Source organism: Opisthocomus hoazin, chromosome 7 (assembly GCF_030867145.1).
Source record: "Opisthocomus hoazin isolate bOpiHoa1 chromosome 7, bOpiHoa1.hap1, whole genome shotgun sequence".
In the NCBI taxonomy this organism is placed as follows: domain Eukaryota; kingdom Metazoa; phylum Chordata; class Aves; order Opisthocomiformes; family Opisthocomidae; genus Opisthocomus; species Opisthocomus hoazin.
In genome coordinates this window covers 20,459,392-20,478,216 of record NC_134420.1, presented here as the reverse complement: position 1 = coordinate 20,478,216, position 18,825 = coordinate 20,459,392, and the positions used below count along the sequence as shown (strand labels likewise).

Sequence of the window (18,825 nt, the reverse complement as noted above, 5' to 3'; positions counted from 1 at the left end):
GAAACAGATTTATCTGCCCCATTTTTTATTTAACACTAACTCAAGGGCCCAGCGTGAAGGCTTTTCAAATTCTCCATTACCATAAGGAAATACTAACAATTCAGCCCTGTAAAGCCCATGTAGGTCTTCCCCTTCCACTGTGCTTTACATATATATGAGTCTTAGCTAACAGGTTGGGTACATATGCCCTAAGGCAACTGTCATTCTGTGCTATTTTTTACATCTGCTAGTCCCATTTTCATTTAGGTATTCTTCTTGGCTTATTCTGATTTGAGGTAACTGTATCTTTTGGGTGACTTCTATAAACCCTTCAGAAACAGAGCAGCGCTTCCCACGTACCGCCCTTCGAGAAATGCTCTAAAGCTTAAGGTCCAACTGACCCCAGAGTCCCCCTTGTGCAACAGCGGCAGCTCTGACAACATAGGGAAAGAGGGAGACAAACAGGAAAATTTCAGGAGCTGTAGCACTGAATCCCAACACTGAATCCTAAGAGAAATTTACCACACCATCCCAGCTGCCTTGCATTTAAGGAGCTTTTGCTGGGGTATTATGATTACAACATTAGTTCCTTCAACCCTGCCCACTCCCACCACAGGAGGTATATGTATTGATCAAAGCATTAAAAGTATCCACGTGGCTAGATTATGACCTCAGGTTTGCAATAATGCCACCAGCTACTTCTGACTTTAAGTCATCATAAGGGCAGAAATGTGTTCTGTGTTTCAGTTACGCTCTGCCTGTTTCCTGCTGGAAATGAACATTCGGGTTTCTTCCTCTGCAAACTCAGCTTTCGGCAATGGACTCCCCCAGCTATAGGACTTGATGCTGGTTCTTCATCTGAACCCACTGGCAATTAGTGGTTTATTACCTGCTAATATTTAAAGCACCCCTCAACCACACCTTCTACACATACAGCTTCTCCTCTGACTGCATGAATGTACTTGTTTGTTCCGGACCAACCTGATGTGTGAAACTGTCTCCACAACTACAATTCCAGACAGCAAGTATCTGAGAAGTGGTTTCTGTTCTCTCACTCCAACAAAAAAATCTAGATAATACTGCTGTGATAACAGTCAAGTGCAGCAGTCATTAATCTGGATAAAGTGATTTTTCACATAAATTGCTTTCTCTCTCCTGAAAATTTCAGGGCCAAAAAGAAAATACATCACTGAAACAAATGGCTGCTAGGACAAATGAGCAGACTGAAATACAGAAGAGACCAAGCAGGGCTAAGGCAAGGACACTCAGAAAAGAACTAAGCACAGAGCTGTTTACAAAAAAGATATCCTGGAGAAAAAACAAGCCCGTTGCTACCCTGCCACTTTGCATATCCTTTTCACAGTCTCAAAATAAGGCACAGTCTCTGAGCTCATACACAAACTAACTTCACTTCATGAAAACCTGCTCAAATTATCCAGGTTATTTTTAAGCCATTCGCTTATTTGAGTTTGGGCATAAAATACCTGTCTGTTCAGAAGTCCCAAAGCTTCTGCACTCACATAGGACTGTAGGTGCAACGTTTCTCTCTTAGGTGAATATGAATGCTTACTTGCAGTCAAGAACAATATTTGAATTAAAATTGAACTTCAAGTTAGAAAATACATACAGAACTGCATCTCTTGACTTTCTCTCCTTCTCTGACAAAGCAAATGCTTTAAAACTAAACATATTCATCCACCCCCATGGAAAGATATATTCCCTGGTTCAGGCTGACAAAATCAGGTTTTCAACCCTCAGCATCCACCTGAGCATTTAAAAAACTTTATGCAAGCATGTAGGTCCAAAGATCTCCAGGCATCAAATATTAAGAGCACGTGCTCCAAAGCTTCAATTGTTTTTTCTGCTGCCTGTGGAGCATAGGTTAGAGATTTCTTATTCAGAAAAAGCCAAAGTATTGCAGTTGTATTAGCTCAGATAGCACTCTGAGATACCTGCACAAGTCCTGGACCCAAAGCACGTAGCAGGGACAACACAGCCTATGCAGAGGCTGCTGACCATGAGTCACATCAGCACGAACAGGAGACACATGATTTAAGCCCGAGCAAATAGGCTCAGTAGGAGCCATGTTTTGTGGTGGTGGTGTCAGTGCAAAGTGGGTAACTGGAGAAGAGGTGGCAGTTGCACAAGAGGTGGGAAATGAGGAGAGGGACACAGGATGGGTCTGGAAAATGGGTTGGGGCAAGTAGGAGGGAGGGGAGCATATGACGAAACAGCAGTTGGGGGAGGGTGTGGAGGGAGGAAGAGGAGCAAGGAGAGAGAGAGAAGTAGTAGCAGTGAGGCTTACCTAACAAAACTATCAAGGACCACTAGCCTAGAAGGTAGAGCCTTGGCCTGGGACTCAGGAGATGGGAGTTTTATTCTTGGCTCTGCTGTGGGCATACTGGGTTACCTTGGTTGGGGCATTTCAGTTTGTTGTGCCTCAGTTTCTGTGACGTTGTCCCCTTTTTAAAGTGTGCTGAGGTCAAAAGAGGAAAAGCAGTATTTAAGAAGGAATAGTTATTATATTCTGTCTACTCAGAATTAAGGCATCTGAGGAGAGAAGCAACTCTCTATTATTTAAAAGATGCCATGTTTCTTTGTCTGCAGAAGAGCACAATGCCCCTATAGGAATCCCTTTTCTTTTGTACTTTAAAGCAGAGGATTATTATGGAAAATGATTAAGCACCCACATAGTTAAAATGACAGAGCATCTTCATTACTGATTGGCAACTCCTCTGCTACCCTAATTTAGATACCACATCTCTTCATGCATTCAAATCAGTAAAAACAAAACAAAAGCTGAATTTGTTTGACATCTGCAGAAAAAAAAATCATGTCAGAACATGAAAAACATCAGAAATCTTCTTGGCCCCACTTCTACACATAAAAAAAATGTAAAAATGCAGAGTCTTATGGCAAAGTGTTCACATACACTTAAAAGATTATGATGATCTGGGAGTACTGAATCATACTGAGTTCAAATTCTGCAATTTCCAAAGTCTTGATCTCAAACCCTGCAGACAGAACTCCCCCCAAGATTGCATTTTATGTGAATAAGAAGGCGGTCCACAGACAAAGTGACCTGGAAATAGATGAGAAAGAAAGAAATGAACTGAAAGGCTAGCCAACACAGGAACTGGACTTAGACTTGACCCTTCCCAACCTGAAAGGGCTCGTCTGAAAAAGAGTCAAAATCCGATACGTCACAACATGAAAATGCTTGAAGAAGTTCTGCAAAGTAAACGTCACCTCTAAATTTTCCATCTCACAGCCAGCTTTTATTCAGGAATAATTACTTTCTTGCTCTTGTTTCTAATAAAGTTGAAAAATGTGTTCTCCCAGTACTCTAAATTTATACTTCCTCATTCTCCCACAAGGTAACACATGCTTCATCCAGGTCGTGATTCAAATACACAGAGACCATTTTCATTGCTGAGTGTTTTCAGTCACGTACTATCTTTCCATGTTCTACAGAGGCATTACTACTGAGTAAAAACTGCCTCTGCATTAAAAACAGGTAAACACAGAGACAACTGATGGATGAATCTGAATCAAATGCACAAACAGCTAGATAATGTGCCTTACTTCAGTCCCTTCAACCTTTAAATGGGTTACAAAATAAGGATAGCTTTACACTGCAGTTTCTCCAAATTAACTTTAAAGGCACATATAAACACCTCCCTTTATGGTTATTTTTTGGAATATTCATCCAAAGAAGGCCATTTCCATACAACCAAAGCATTTTAATTCAAGGCTATTAAATCATCCTTTCTATCATGGAGCAAAACATCTAAGACCAGCATTTATCAGGAATTAAGACCAGCACAAAAGCTAAAAGAAATGGACAAAGTATGTACTACCTTTTTTTTTTTTGCACATAAATCAAGACATCGATATGTCAAAAGTTCAAATGTCCCATTATTTTTGTGTCAGATGGAGTTTTCAGCAAAATCAGTGCAAGCTCCACTTTTCTACTGTGCACATTTTTAAATGCAATCAAAACCACACAAGACAATTCTCTACCCCAGACTGCATCCATTCCCAGCCTTGGGAAGCAAGACGTATGTCTTCCATTTCAGTATTTTCTTCTTCTCTTTACAGATTTTTCAGCTGCTCTCAACTATAAGCTGGCAGTGAATACTACAAGCAAGACTCAAATACTGATGAAAAATTCTGGAGCCTTTTTAAAGAAAATATCTAGCTAAAAGAAAAATTGCTATACTTGCCATATACCATAAAAATAGCAAAATGGCTAAGAGAACACAGGGGAGTTTTTGGAAAACATAACATCACAATTTCAATGACAAATATCTGTCATCATCTTGATTTCCAATACAGAGGATAAGGAACTGGAAGTCCCAAAATTACTTTAGTCATTTAAGTCAGACCCAGAGTTCATGGAATTTAATGTAAAAACCAGTAAGTATTTGATTAAGTGCTGGACTAGGTCACAGACCTGATCTACAGACTTCTGAGACTGGAAGGTGAGGACAGATGTTGCTGTTCCAACTGAACAGAACTGGAAATTTGAAGATGTGCTATGAATGATAATGAATTATTGACCTGCAGTGGGTTTTCTTATTCTTTATTAATAACAGAGAGAGAGGGGGGGGACAACAACATCCAAGAAATAGAATAGCTTGTCCCTTATGTTGCTGCCACCACACCAGCAGGCTGGAATGCTGCTATTCCTGCGTGCTTATTCAGTCTTCAGGACCTGTATCTTGAATCTGTCTTCCTTCTCTGCTCTCTTTTTCCCCTATGTTTTAGCTGACTACGTCAAGCTCCCTACTGCCATTCATTTAAATGTTTTTCCACGGTCACCTTTCTTCTGTGTATTCAAACGGATCTCCTTCATCTGTTTTCCATCCTCATCTTAAAGTCTTACGACTCAAAAAATGTCATATAAAGCAAAATCGAATCACATTCTTCCCTTTCCCTTCAATTTCCCTGTGCTCAGCCATGTAGCGGAGCAAAACCTCCTGTCACTCATGCAGAAGTGACCTTTATGGCAGTTGCAGATGGAAAGAACTGTTTAGTCACCAACAGGACTGACAACATGCAGATAGGGAAGGGAAGCCAGTGTCACATAAGAAGCAGTGATTGGGCAAATGGGAAGCAAGGCAGGACTGAATTTTTCTTTCAAATCAACACACTTCAAATACAGGGTCCAGCATTCTAAGCAGAAAAGTATGAAGCCACTCGGGAATGCTACACAAATTCAGTGACTGCCAAGCAGCCTAAACAAATCCTCCAAGAGACAGAAACTTCTGACATAACATACACATCTTCCTGCCAACATTCTTTACAATGGAACAGGAGTGTCTTGCACAGGTGCACATGGAGCTTGCATGAGTAACAACTGCAGATCTCCTAGGACTTCAAACAACAGAAGTACACACAACAGCTTCCTTCTCCCCCTCCACCCAAGAGCCTGAAAGCTCTCCCGACTGAAGGTCAACAGTTCACAACTTGTTCTCCAGCAAAGCTATGACAGTAAGTTCACCTCTTCCCCCCTCATGAATGTCAGCTCATCGGCAGGTTTCCTTATTTTCAGAAAATGGGAGGGGAGAGTAGCTGCACAGACACTTGCCTACCTTGTTCCAGTGCTATACATATATTACAAGCCTTGTCAGCTTATTTGCATCTGAATGTGAAGACAGAATGCTTACCTAAAAGGCTTGCTTTGTTTAGCACTGAAGACCTGCATAAAGAAGTCTGTCTTTACACGCACTGCAGAAATATCAGCATAGCACACTGGCTCTGCATTTTGCCTTGTACAGACTGACCTTCTCCATTAGGACATCAACAGGCAACAGTCATTAAGCTCTGGACACCAGCAACGAAGGAGGTTTCTTCACTTGATTAGGAGCTTTTCGCTGTATGCTCCCTTCCTTACAGTAGAAAGCCTTAGCTGAATTTGTACAATGTTTTCTTCTGCAAACAAAGCATAGTGACATACAAAACAAGGGATTGATTTCTGAATGAATGTCAGCAACTTGTTTTTGACATTCAACCATTTACTATCTACAGTGAATTATTATTCACTCTTCATACTACAGCAGCATCTTGAAGCCCTGACCGACGACAAAGCATTTAGTACATCAAGTTCTTAAGACAAGTTGTTACTTACCGAAGTTTTCACTCTATATAGGCAAGACAAAGGAGAGAAAATACAGTTCTCAGCCTTTCAAAGACAAAGATCAGATGCAGATATGAAACACAGGATTAGGACCAGGAATAAACCAAAGTACTCCTTTCTTTCCTCCTTATCACTCAAAATCATTCTTTGTGTTTCCAAAAGCATGTTCATGTTAGAGACGTGAGAGAGGGAACAAAATTTCCAATAACCAAGTCGCATTTATTTGTTACACCATTTGTTGGATTCCTCTGAAATGAACTGCAGCAACAGCACACACAGTCAAAATATTCCCAGTACAGTAACCCCTATGTTACAGGGTACACGTACTAGCTGTGATTAATCAAGGAACAGAATTATTTAGAGGGTATGATTACTGAAACAAGATAACATGTTTATTTGGTACACAGATTTTGGAGAAAAACAAAGCCAGAAACCTCAGACAGAACTGCCAAAAAAAGCACGAGAAACTGTTCAGTGCATAAAATGGAGAGGCTGTGGTATCTAGAAAAGAAGAGTCAATAAATAGCAACTTAGGCAAGTAAAAAGGGCAAGAGGGTGCAGCCTAGAACAATATGTTGCCATAACGAACCACAACCAACATATGGATTAAAAAACCACTTTACAACAGAAGTCTCAATTCTGCACTTTTCGCAAAGCACCCGTTTGGTTATTCTTACAGATCCTTTCAGTAGCTGCAATACAGTTGTTACAGTCACCTTCAAACTCAGTTCAAGTTTCTTATCCATAGAACAGAAAAAGAAAATGCCTTTGAAAATTAGGCTATCAACTACAACTGCTGTAAAACCTAGTGGGGAAAAAACCCTCACGGCCCATGTTACCACCTTAATTCCTTCCCCCCCCATGTGTAAGCTGATACATCATTAGAAAGTTTTCCTATTTCTTAAGAGCCCTTCTCTGAGTATTTTGTAATTCTGTATGGCTTCTTCCCTAGCAAGCCTGCTTTAAAAATTAAACCACTGTTTATCAACAGTAGGTCTCATTAAAAGGTGTATTTACCACACGGTAGTATTCTCTATATTTAGAACTCAAAATACATCAAATACCACAGCAAATGTAACTATCGTGGGTGGTAAACATCCAGTTTAGTGGCATCCAGTGAATTTGTGTGAAAAACAGCTTCATAAATAGCTTCCAAAATTCTGCTCAGCATAGGCAAATAATAATATCTGAAGATATTTTACACTTTTTCATTTCTCCTACTAAAAAACAAGTGTTAGGCCTACATTCTCTGCCAAGCGTTCACCTGGATCAAGTACTGTGGGCATGTTCTGAACAGTAACTCAGCTGGGCTGTGAAACAGATGTGAGAACTAACCTGAAATTATCAGAAGCATTCTGGTCTGCCTTTTACGCTGGAGAACTTGTAAAAACTTTCTGTTTAGATTTTGAGGTCTTCCGATTCAAAGGCAGCTGGGAACACAGGAGCTATGTTGGATCAAACTGTCCTCAGCAGCTACAACTGACTTACACCCTTTGACAAGAAGTTTTCTATTATTTCCAAGAGCTTTTAGAATTTTTTTCTTCCCTAAGCATTAGCTTCAGAAACTTCAGGTTCGGTTTGCAAGCTAATGATAATTCATGCAGATCTGCACTCCTGTAAATCTATAATAAACTGATGTCTGGCACAGAAGATAACTCCTCCGAAATATTGCTCCTTTCACAGTTTAATCAGGATGTAGCTAGTTCAGAAGGGTCCCATTTTCCCCTTTTGCCAGTCTTCTAAATTGTATCTCCTTTTTTAAAAATCCTAATCTTCTGATTAAAGTATGTGTAGGCATCTCTTTATGTTCACTGGCATTTTTCTGTGATGCAAACTAGATTTTCTGAGATGCTGAGAGCTCACAACTCCTGTAGAAGTTGGCAGGTGCAACACATGCTCATCATGACATACAGATACAACAATAAAAGACCAGAAGGGGCCGTATGTCTCCACCTTCTCAGACCATTTCCTCAGACTGAATTTATGCACCAACTATAAAAATTAAGCAGTTGGTTTCTTCCTCAAAGACTTCTCAGAAGAACAAGAAGTCGTCATTCCTTCTTGAATGATATTGCATCATGCCAAAATGTTTGTTGTTCTAGTTTGTCATTCTACCTGTGGGTAAGAAAGTAAATTCCTATGAAAATGACCCACGAAACAATTTTTAAAATATTAGTTTTCTATGCATACTCCTTCCTTTCAGTCTTAGAAAAAACATCTTCTGCACCTTCCAACTATTGTGTTAATCATGGGCAATCCTCTTCTAGCCCTTCCGAGCTACGCAATCCAACAATGTCCATCCACATCCATAATGCTATGATTTCAGGTGTGCTGAGTCTAACGAGGAGTTTGACAAAGAGCCATGGAGTGTCCTGCCCCACATCCAATTAGGATCTGTTCTGGGTAAACAAGAGCTTTGACTGGCTTCGGGACATGAACATTTGCTTCTGTGCCATCACCACACATCCCATGTTCGTTCCATCCCCAAGAGAAGCACCGGCCACCTAAAAGAGAGGATACAAAATGTACAATAAAGACCACAGAAACACCAGAGCTTTGGTTAGTTTTGGGGAGCAGGATTGTCAAGTCATCTTCTAAGAAATTCTGCTAAGGTGGGGAAAAATGTTCTGGTTCTCTTAAAAGTGTAAATAAACCCAAATTAATTATTCTCTATGTTGTTCCATACTGTTAACAGCATACAAGAAATTAAAATAACGAAGACATTTGAAAATCACTTAGTAAATACATGGTTCAGTGTTTATACAGAGCCTGCAGAAATCTCTCTGCATTTTAGAGGACTTTCCCTGAAATGATGTGGAATCCTGTCTTTCAAGTTCCCCCTAGTAAGCAAAACTATCACAAACCAAGCCCAGTGACTTTAATCATTCACAGCATGATCTGTTGGATTGGGGAACACAGAGTCACAGAGCAGCCAAATTATCTTTCTTTCCTACTTTCAAGTTCACATCTCACCTTTTCCTTTAAAAAGTCTCTGACAGCTTGCCTTATTCTTCATCATTCTACCTCTGCTGCTCGCTTTGACATCATTTCACTGCTTTTACTATCATTATTTTTCCTTGTTACTGTATTTTTGTAACATCTACTCTTTTATATCCCAAATCATGATCTATGTCTTATCATTACCCCATAGTACTACTTTTTGAAGCACAGTATCTAATTTTTTTTTTCCTATAAATGGCTGGCACAATAAAAAATCCACCAAAAAACCCCTGTTATTCTGAACTACAAGAGATACTTCTTCCTATTTTCTTTTCTTTATTTGGCTGTTACAGACTGTGCCTGTGAATTTCTACAACAAAAAATGAAAGCCATCCTGCAATATAATCATGTTTCTGATGCCACTGTTGTTTTTGAAAAGCAGCAGGTATTAACAGCACGAAGTACCATTCCAGAGCCCAAATAATGAGAAGAAAAGTACCAAAATTCACAAAATCTAATCCCAATCATAATTCTAAAACAATTTTACTTTTCAAAATTCAGAAACAGATTATTGCAAAGCTAGCATGACCATTTTTCTCTCCTGAAAATCCAGTTACATTTTGTTGTCATGTTTTCTTTATATATTAGTATATTAAAGTTCTCCTCTTCTGTAATTAAGTGCAAACATTACTAAAGTCAGATGTAATTCAACAATGACTTTTAATTTTCTTGAAAATCTTTAAGGCAATGGAACAAAACAAAATGCCACTAGATCGTCACAGTAGGCTAGATACATCTCACCTAATACAGCAGTTCTGTTATTCTTATCTTAGAAGGCACCAGATTATCTGTATCAATACAGGCTGGGGGATGAAGGGATTAAGAGCAGCCCTGAAGAGAAGGGCTTGGGGGTACTGGTGGATGAAAAGTTGGACATGAGACATCAATGTGCGCTTGCAGCCCAGGAGGCCAGCCATATCCTGAGCTGCACCAAAAGCAGTGTGGCCAGCAAGTAGAAGGAGGTGACTCTGCCCCTCTGCTCCACTCTGGTGAGACCTCACTTGGAGTTCTGAGTCCAGCTCTGGAGCTCTCAGCACAGGACTGACCTGGATCTGTTGGAGCTGGTCCAGAGGAGGGCCGCAAAAGTTATCAGAGGGCTGGAGCATCTATCCTGTGAGGAAAGGCTGAGAGAGTTGGGGCTGTTCAGCCTGGAGAAGCGAAGGCTCTGGGGATACCTTATAGCAGTCTTCCAGTACCTGAAGAGGCCTACAAGAAAGCTGGAGAGGGACTTTTTACGATGACATGTAGTGACAGGACAAGAGGTAATGGCTTCAAGCTAAAAGAAGGTACATTTGGATTAGATATAAGGAAGAAATTATTTACTATGAGGGTGGTGAAGCACTGGAACAGGTTGCCCAGAGAGGTGGTAGATGCCCCACCCATGGAAACATTTAAGGTCAGGATGGATGGGACTCTCAGCAACCTGCTCCAGTTGAAGATGTCCCTACTCATTGCAGGGAAGTTGGACTAGATGACCCTTAAAGGTCTCTTAGAACCCAAACTGTTCTATGATTATATGCGCAATATTGACAGCCCAACCTATATGAGAAGTGCACATATACGTGCTGCAGAAAAGTACCAAAAAGAAAATGTGCGACATATCTCCTTTAAATATCAACAGATCAGAATATCTAAGAGGTTAATTGGAAGATGTATTTTTAAGACTCCAAGTAAAAATATTAATGTAAATATTCACAAGCAGGAAAAAAAAATCACAAACTGAGACTGAAGACACATCAGAGAACAATTATTCAGGGAAAGAATTCAAAGAAAGAAAACCAGCTGCACCTAAGAAATGGCATTCTTTTGCACAGTTAAGACATGGAATCTGCAGAACAAGCCTACTTAGAGTGCGGAAAACTTTGAAGTTTAATTAAAAGGGAACAGAACATGCCCTTACATTAAAATAAGATGACTGTGGCAAGCTTTTTGTTACTAGACCACTAGCAATTAGTACAACTTACATGTTTGTATGGAGACTCACTACATCTGACTAAAGGGTTTGGTTTTTTTCCCCTCATCCTGTCCCATCAGGACAAGAGACAGGACACCAGGAAGGTTTTGGTCACTTTGAATTACAAACTGCTCAATGGAACATTAATGGCATAATAAATATTTAAATAAATGGCACAGTAGGATATCAATCTCTCAAATTGACAAATACATCTAGTCAAACATCTTTTGAAAAAACATCACAGAAAAATTTACAAGCTAGGAAACCCCCAGACAAGGGTCTCCCCTAAAATAAGGGCCACGGAATCTTTTCCAGCCTTTACTTCTCCAAGCATGTACAAAGGGCACCAAATAGATCTTTCTACATAACTCCTCTGTGCTCCAAAGTTACTGAAATGGGCCAAGAGTGAAAAGTGGCAAAAGAAGAGTAGAGAGTAACCAGGATTTATGAATGGTCTTATACAAAAAAATGCCTCATACATATACGGAGACCCAAGCAGAAGTCTGAAGGGATGAAAGGGCAGCTGACAGATACAGAATTACAGGCCACAAAAATAGTTCTCATCACCACCAGGTCAGAAGTCAGGAAAGATAAAAGGCAGAGAATTATTGCTGTGAAAATAAAAGGTATGTTATACTACATCTGCCTGTAGAAGATTTAGAAGAATGTTTGGACATTAAAAAAAGCCAGATGCTAGATTTGTGTCAGAGAAAATAGAATTTGCAGAAAACAAGAGTCCATTTTTTTGTAAAAACATATAAACTAAACTTGGAGGAGGGCTGGGCAAAATGACTGTGGTGACACTGGCCAGGAGGGAACAAGTATCTATATGAATCACTGGCACAGAAGCTGAAGTCAATGAAGATCGAAAATAATGAAACACCTATTAAAAAATGACATAGAAGGAATATCTGCAGAGTTAAGGAAAGGCCTTCATTAAAGGGAACTAATGGCTAGCCTCTAGACAAAGGGCACCATTTCATTTCAATTCTTTTTTCTTCCCCCACATTCCCCCCTCCCCCTCCTTTTTTTCTTGTTTTCTTTTTGATTGTTTCTATTCACAGTTTATTGCTGATAAAAACCTCATCACAGCCCCAGCAGCCCTACATGCTTTCACGAGAAAATTCAATTTTTATGCCTGTGCCAGAGCTTCCAAGAATGAAACACCATTAGAAAGGCGTGTATTAATACAGCTACAAATTGCTTCTAACTAAATTTAAAACAAGCATTGTAGCATGTTCTCAAACGAAATGATGTGTGTTTGGTGAGATGAGGAGGGAAAGTTGCTCCATGTCACTACTTACATGAAACAACGTAATACATTGCGTTCACCTTTTCCCTTTTAAAATATAAATACCCAAAGTACAAATGAAATCACAGAACTCACACAGCATAGTCCCAAGGGAACTGCACTTGAGTTCACAGTCATACTACTGAAAGTCTAGAGTAAAACTATGCAGGTTTTTTCCCCCAAACATTAAATGTACAAAAAGTGGGTAGAAAAAAAAACCCCTCAACAAATCTGTCAGGTTTGGTCACACAAAACGAGAAGGAGCTACTGCCGTCCTTCTATTGGCAATAGTTATCTAGGCTTTTTTCAAGGTAACTGAAGTGACAACTGCAATCCACACGTTGATTAAACTGGAGAAAAGTACTTCTAGCTAAAATAAAACTGCAGCATATTCGACAGAGGACAGGATTCTGGAGAAACTAGAGGATTTACAGTCGCTCCTAATTGCCGAGTACTCTGTTCTTCAGATGAGAAGAACCAATGTTAGCAAATAAGATGCTCTGGGTGAGATTCACTGCACTTAACTTCAGCCACCTAAAAATCAAGCAATTTAGCGATAGATCGTTATCTTCTAGTTTTCCTCAAGAGCCAATGGAGTCATCTACATCTCTCCAACAGGCAATTCATCTTATCCAAACACTGGTGTCAAAATCAAATCTGTCTCACTCTGGCGACTATAGAGGGAGACCAAGTGATTGCCTTAGCCTAGGCATATCAGTTTTAAACAGCTGAGGACAGGTTATGATAAATCACACCCTTACAATCGGTCTGAAGGTAAAGCAATGGACACTGGAAACAAAGAAGCTACAAATATCACTGCAGCCTAGTTTCACGCTACGAACAGTCTGCTTCTAAACCAGCCTGTGCCCTGCAGCCATATCACCAAAATCTTTAAAAGCTTGTCTTTTTTCTGCTTCTCCTCTCCCACTTTTCCAGCCACAGAAACAAACAGAAGTAGGCTTTAAAGACAATCCAAGTATCTTGAAGCCAAGCTATTCATCAGACAGCTTCACATTTTACAGATCCATTACAATGTTTTAGCACAGCTCTATTGTTTAGACCCTGTGCTCTTAGCACTACTCCACAATACCTCAAATTATTATTTTTAACTTTAAATTAGTGCTACTCTACAGATGGTTATAGATAAAGTTACAGTAGGCAAGAGATCAGATCAGAGCAAGTCAAATGACTTTAAACAGCCATCAGGGCTGGACCACGAACAAAATTCAGGTGTCTCAGCCATCCCCCTTGGACTGTTTGAAAGTATTTAAAACCTCACAAGGAATAATGTAACACTACACACAAGCAGATTTAGACCATACTTCTCCCAAGGAGTTGCAAAACATGAACGAATGAGTCTTCCTGTGTTTTCAGGACATCTGCAATCCAGGGTGTCATATAAAATAAAAAGAAAGAAATAACCTGCCAAACTTTTGTATTTTTGTTAGCAGTGATTCTATATTTAGCATGAAATATCTGCAATTTTATAATATAAGAAACAGGGTTGATACCAATTGTTTTCTGCAGAAAAACATGGAACGTATTAGTAACTAAAAGGGAAGTCTAAGCATTCTGCAAAATCTTATTAAAGGTAAACTTTGGAAAGTGGAATATAAGATTACATGATCCCCAGACTCCAAAAGCAGAAAACAACTGAGAGATCCATATAGTGCCAGTTTTATTACGGAGCTACATTTATACCCACATTTTCAAGAAGCAAGCTGTCATGTGCTCCAGGCACCCCACCTAATTGCTGCTGCAGTTGCTCAGGACTGCAACCCTCAGAAACGTGCATCTGATTTTACAGTCAGTAAGCTGGATAAAAATCACAGGCACTGTAGTGCTAAAATAATATACAGATAGGAAACAACATACATTTTTGATGCTCAGTACAAAGTCATGGTCCTGAAGACATGCTGATTTCAAAGTTAGCCTCCAGTCAACAATCTGTCCTCCCTCCACCTTTACATTATTAGTAGCTCTCCCCAGGCAGCAGACCTAGACCACTCAGTCCCCTCCTCAGCAGCCGTTTTACACAAGTGAAAAATCAGATGACTTTGGGTCACATTGTCTGTGGTTCATCCTGGTACCTGGAAAGAACAGCTTACCATGGCCTCAAACAGTTACTCATAACAAACGCGTGAAGACTGCACGATATGGACTTCTCTGACCTGGTGCTCTAAACTAGTATCTTACGTGAATTATTTTTTTACAGCAGAAGCACTGTCTTGTTATTCAGACCTTCTCTCTGTCTATACTTGTCTATTGTGTAATACAGCAGGCCTTCAAACTGGGTCAAGGCCTCAAGGCCAACTGTCAAAATATCCAATTACAACATACAGCTAACTATCAAAGAGAGTCAGAAAATCAACTCGAGAACACAAGATGTGTAGTATGGCTTAGGGAGCCACCATTGACCATGAGCCAGCAATGTGCCCTGGCTGCCAAGAAAGCTAATGGCATCCTGGGGTGCATTAGGAGGAGTGCGGCCAGTAGGTCGAGGGAGGTTCTCCTTCCCCTCTACACTGCCCTAGTGAGGCCCCATATGGAGTACTCTGTCCAGTTCTGGGCTCCCCACTTCAAGAAAGATGAGGAGCTACTGGAGAGAGTCCAGCGGAGGGCTACAAGGATGGTGAGGGGACTGGAACATCTCTCCTACGAGGAAAGGCTGAGGGAGCTGGGCTTGTTCAGCCTGAAGAAGAGAAGGCTGAGAGGGGACCTTATAAATGCTTATAAATATCTCAAGGGTGGGTGTCAGGAGGATGGAGCCAAGCTCTTTTCAGTGGTGACCAGCAGCAGGACAAGGGGCAACGGGCACAAATTGAAGCACAGGAAGTTCCATCTGAACATAAGGAAGAACTTCTTCCCTCTGAGGGTGACGGAGCACTGGAACAGGCTGCCCAGGGAGGTTGTGGAGTCTCCTTCTCTGGAGATATTCAAGACCCGCCTGGACAAGGTCCTGTGCAGCTGCTGTAGGTGACCCTGATTTGGCAGGGGGGTTGGACTAGATGACCCACAGAGGTCCCTTCCAACCCTGAACATTCTGTGATTCTGTGAGCCACAGGAGTATGTGGAGTACTGTAACATGGAGCAGTAAGGCTACACATCTCCTTTGAAATTAATTTCATTTCAGAAAGTCTAATTTCTAGTTTCTCCTTCAATATCAGTATCTATCCTATGAATGGCAAACAGAAAAGCAGTACAGAGCACATCTAATCATTTCTATCCTCATTTCCACAGCATACGAATAGCTGAGAGTTACAAAATGGGAAGGGAAAGAATCATGTTTATGATAATATAATTTCCGAGTGCGCAGTCAAGGGCAATGTAGCACAACTGGCATGGCCCGAAAACTCTGTATGGGGAGGGAGTCCAACATACGGCAATGGGAAAGATACAGTAAGAATGGCACTTAACAAAGAAAGCCTTAGCAAACATGCTGTGCATTTTCCTATGCGCCGTTTTAAGCATCAGGCAAATAACTGAGGGCATTCACTAGAGGTAGCATGATCTTGCTAACATACAATGACAACAGAAAGTTTGTTCTGCTCTCACAGGGCGCTTCAAAGCGGGTGCTGAATGGCTGATTGCACAAATTAATATGCATCTATTTAATACAATCCTTCCACGTTGCATCAAACAAGCCATGGTTGAAGTTACCATTCAGGTTAGTTTATGACAGATTTTATTTCCTTCTCATTTATGCACTGTCATTTTGAAGACAAAAACATGAGGAAGAAATTCACAAAACTATATCCTAGGATTTAAAAACAACATACTTGCAACTAGAGATTCTTAGGCTGCTGCACCTTTACAGTTTCTACAGTGAAACTGAGGCCCTTTAAGTTAAAGATGTTTGCTTTGCCGTGCATAGGTAGCAAGGAGAGAAATATATTGCAAGGATTAACTGCTCACATTTCTGTTTTCACGAGGAAACATAAATGGTACTACTTATGCCTAAAGCTCACAGGTGCTGCACAAGGTTTTCCCTTTGGTTTTACCCAAACATGTCAATTCTTTCCCAACAGGAAAGCATCTCCAACTCAACACAGAACAAAACCTGGGCTCACAACTTTGTGCAAGACTGAACGTATCTGGTCCACTGACAATACATGAGGATTATATCATACATGAAGCAGCTGCAGTGCAGAGAGGATTAAGCATTAAAGATGCTTTTTTTTACACCTGTAGAAGACATGAAAATCTTTAAATTTTGCTCTCAAGTACAGGACGAAAACATCTGACAAATTAATTAATGGAGAAGTTTGTCTTGATGCTCTGAACATGGCACTAATGTCTGCTCCATCAGAATATCAGGCACAGCACCGAGCGAAATTCATTCAGAAGTTACATCCCTGTCTCTCAGAATGACAGGACGTTAAATGTGTCACAGTGCTTTAACTTTGTATGACCAGAACTAGACAATCCTAATCTCATCACAGAGCCAGAGACTGCAGTCTCATGACCCTCCGTATGATGTGAATCAGAACATACAGAAAATACCTTATACTAAGTGCTTAGTAAGAGGTCATCCATACATAGTAAAATGGATGAAGCAGTATGTCAAAGCACATCTAGAAGGGTGTGAGTCACCTGAGTGTCCCATGGGACCATATGTGCCATGGCCATTTGCACCCACGTATTCTCGGTTTAAAGAACTACCATTTCAAATTTACACATGCTTTAAACTGATGTAAATGATTATACAAAGAAAAGAAGGGGACAGATGCAATTCATCCTGACCTAGAACATTACATCCAAGACCTAGAATTGAAGGCCATCTTCAGAACAGACCTAGGAAAAGTAATAGACGACAAAAAGTTCAGTGATGAACACAGAAGAAAGAATCTGACAAACCCCCCAAACTGCATTACAGTACTACATGTACCTCTCACAGCACTAAGCAAATCATAGAGCAGGAGCAGGTGCAGACAGCAAGATGAGCAGCAGCATGCAGGTGATATGGTGCTTCCTCCGACTTTGTTGGCTGCAGTCAGAAACAAGAGACCCCACTGGGCTCTCAAGAACTCTCTCCTCTAGAAAGAGCAGCTAGCGTGGAAAATAATATTTTGGAAATGCTTTGGTGCTTAACGCATTTTATACAGCAACTCTTTTTATCATACATTTGTCTATTTACAAGTATGTAGTTTTAAGGTGATCATGCAGACCAGGCTATATACAGCTGTCAGTCCTTGACAGCTTACAAAAGATACTTATAATACAACAAAAGGTAAAAAGATATTCCATATGGTCACATTCGCCTACAATTTTCTCTTAGCTGACTCCTATTCTCTTCTCCTGATGGGCTGTTTGCACTGAAGAAAAGTAAGTGTTTTGTTCTGGGGTTTTTTATGAAGGTGTCCTTTTCTGCAGAACGTAATTCTCTAACTCAGAACAAAGTGAATGTGTAAACCTTCCATATGGACATCTTCTGTAAAATAGCTTTGTGTTTAAATGGGGTTTAGTTTGGACTTTTCCCCTTTCATTTTCCCGTATCAATTGCAAGGCTGCACTTTGGTCAAGTTTCGAGACACATGATATGAATGTGCATTACTGTTCAGTGAAGTGCAAAATAACTGCTTGTTGATATTAAACAAGTGATTTTTTTCCCATGCTTAAAAAGTAATCTGAGGTGAAGTAAAGAAATCACAAGCTAAAGTGTTAGAAATGCAAAGAGAAAAATCAAAGAAACAAGCGGTCACTGAGTTTCTCAGTTTCCTTCTTACTGATCAAACTAGTGGATTTTCTCACAGCTACGCAAACATTGTCTCAGAACAAAAGTAGTTGCAACTCAGCAGTGATGTTATTGGGATGCCTCACTTTGCAAAGTTTCAAGCTGTAATCTTAGCATAACATAATGACTCAGATGATGGCTCCCTTGCAAATGTGGCAGTGCAGTTTTAAAAGTGACAGCACTGTAGTGCATGTGTACCCATAAGAGCTTTAAAATATGTAGCTTGATACAAGCTATAGCATAGCTGTAGTTGGAAAGAGTTCAGGATGAACTAACCCTTCTTTCTGGGCAGGATTTGGGGATTACGCTTCCTCTGTGCTGCAACTGTTGTACTTGAGCGTAACCTACTTGTACATGGTTCAAGTGTGCCTATACCACACTGTACTGTAGTGCAAATGCACATCTAATAAAACTCCTGTGGGTCATGTGCCTTGTCTGTCTGTCTCAGTTTTTGCGCCTATTGTTATAGGGATCCTTATACTCGCCACTGTGCTGAGGTCTAGATGGGATGACTCAAATCTACTCAGATACAGCAATGGTTGGGCCATTTGAGCACCTAGAAAAAGAGCAAAAAGTAAATGACTTAGTAACATCCCCACATTAATACTGCTGCTGCTTAAAACCATCACTCCTCTCTATCTCATATAACACAGTTCTGTGAACTAATGGCATCCCTTTCAAAGAAGGAAATGGAAAGATAGTTGACAGACCTGTGACAAAAGATG

General features: G+C 40.3%; 2 protein-coding genes across 6 annotated transcripts in view; one reads left to right on the top strand and one right to left on the bottom strand.

Annotated features, from left to right (window-relative positions):
- Positions 1-16,789, top strand: part of KCNC1 (potassium voltage-gated channel subfamily C member 1) — a 126,855-nt gene extending 110,066 nt beyond the window's left edge. For 2 of the 3 annotated variants that reach the window (XM_075427093.1, XM_075427096.1), the window contains one exon: positions 16,395-16,789. In XM_075427093.1, the coding sequence (XP_075283208.1) occupies positions 16,395-16,576 (182 nt within the window). In that variant the 3' untranslated portion in view covers positions 16,577-16,789. Of the gene's footprint in view, positions 1-4,080; positions 4,202-16,394 lie in introns of those variants that run through there. The other variant, XM_075427094.1, reaches the window with a different exon arrangement.
- The window catches only part of SERGEF (secretion regulating guanine nucleotide exchange factor), a 160,306-nt gene continuing 147,808 nt past the window's right edge, over positions 6,328-18,825 (bottom strand). For 2 of the 3 annotated variants that reach the window (XM_075427097.1, XM_075427098.1), the window contains one exon: positions 6,328-8,625. In XM_075427097.1, the coding sequence (XP_075283212.1) occupies positions 8,459-8,625 (167 nt within the window). In that variant the 3' untranslated portion in view covers positions 6,328-8,458. The remainder of the gene's footprint in view (positions 8,626-18,825) is intronic. The other variant, XR_012764601.1, reaches the window with a different exon arrangement.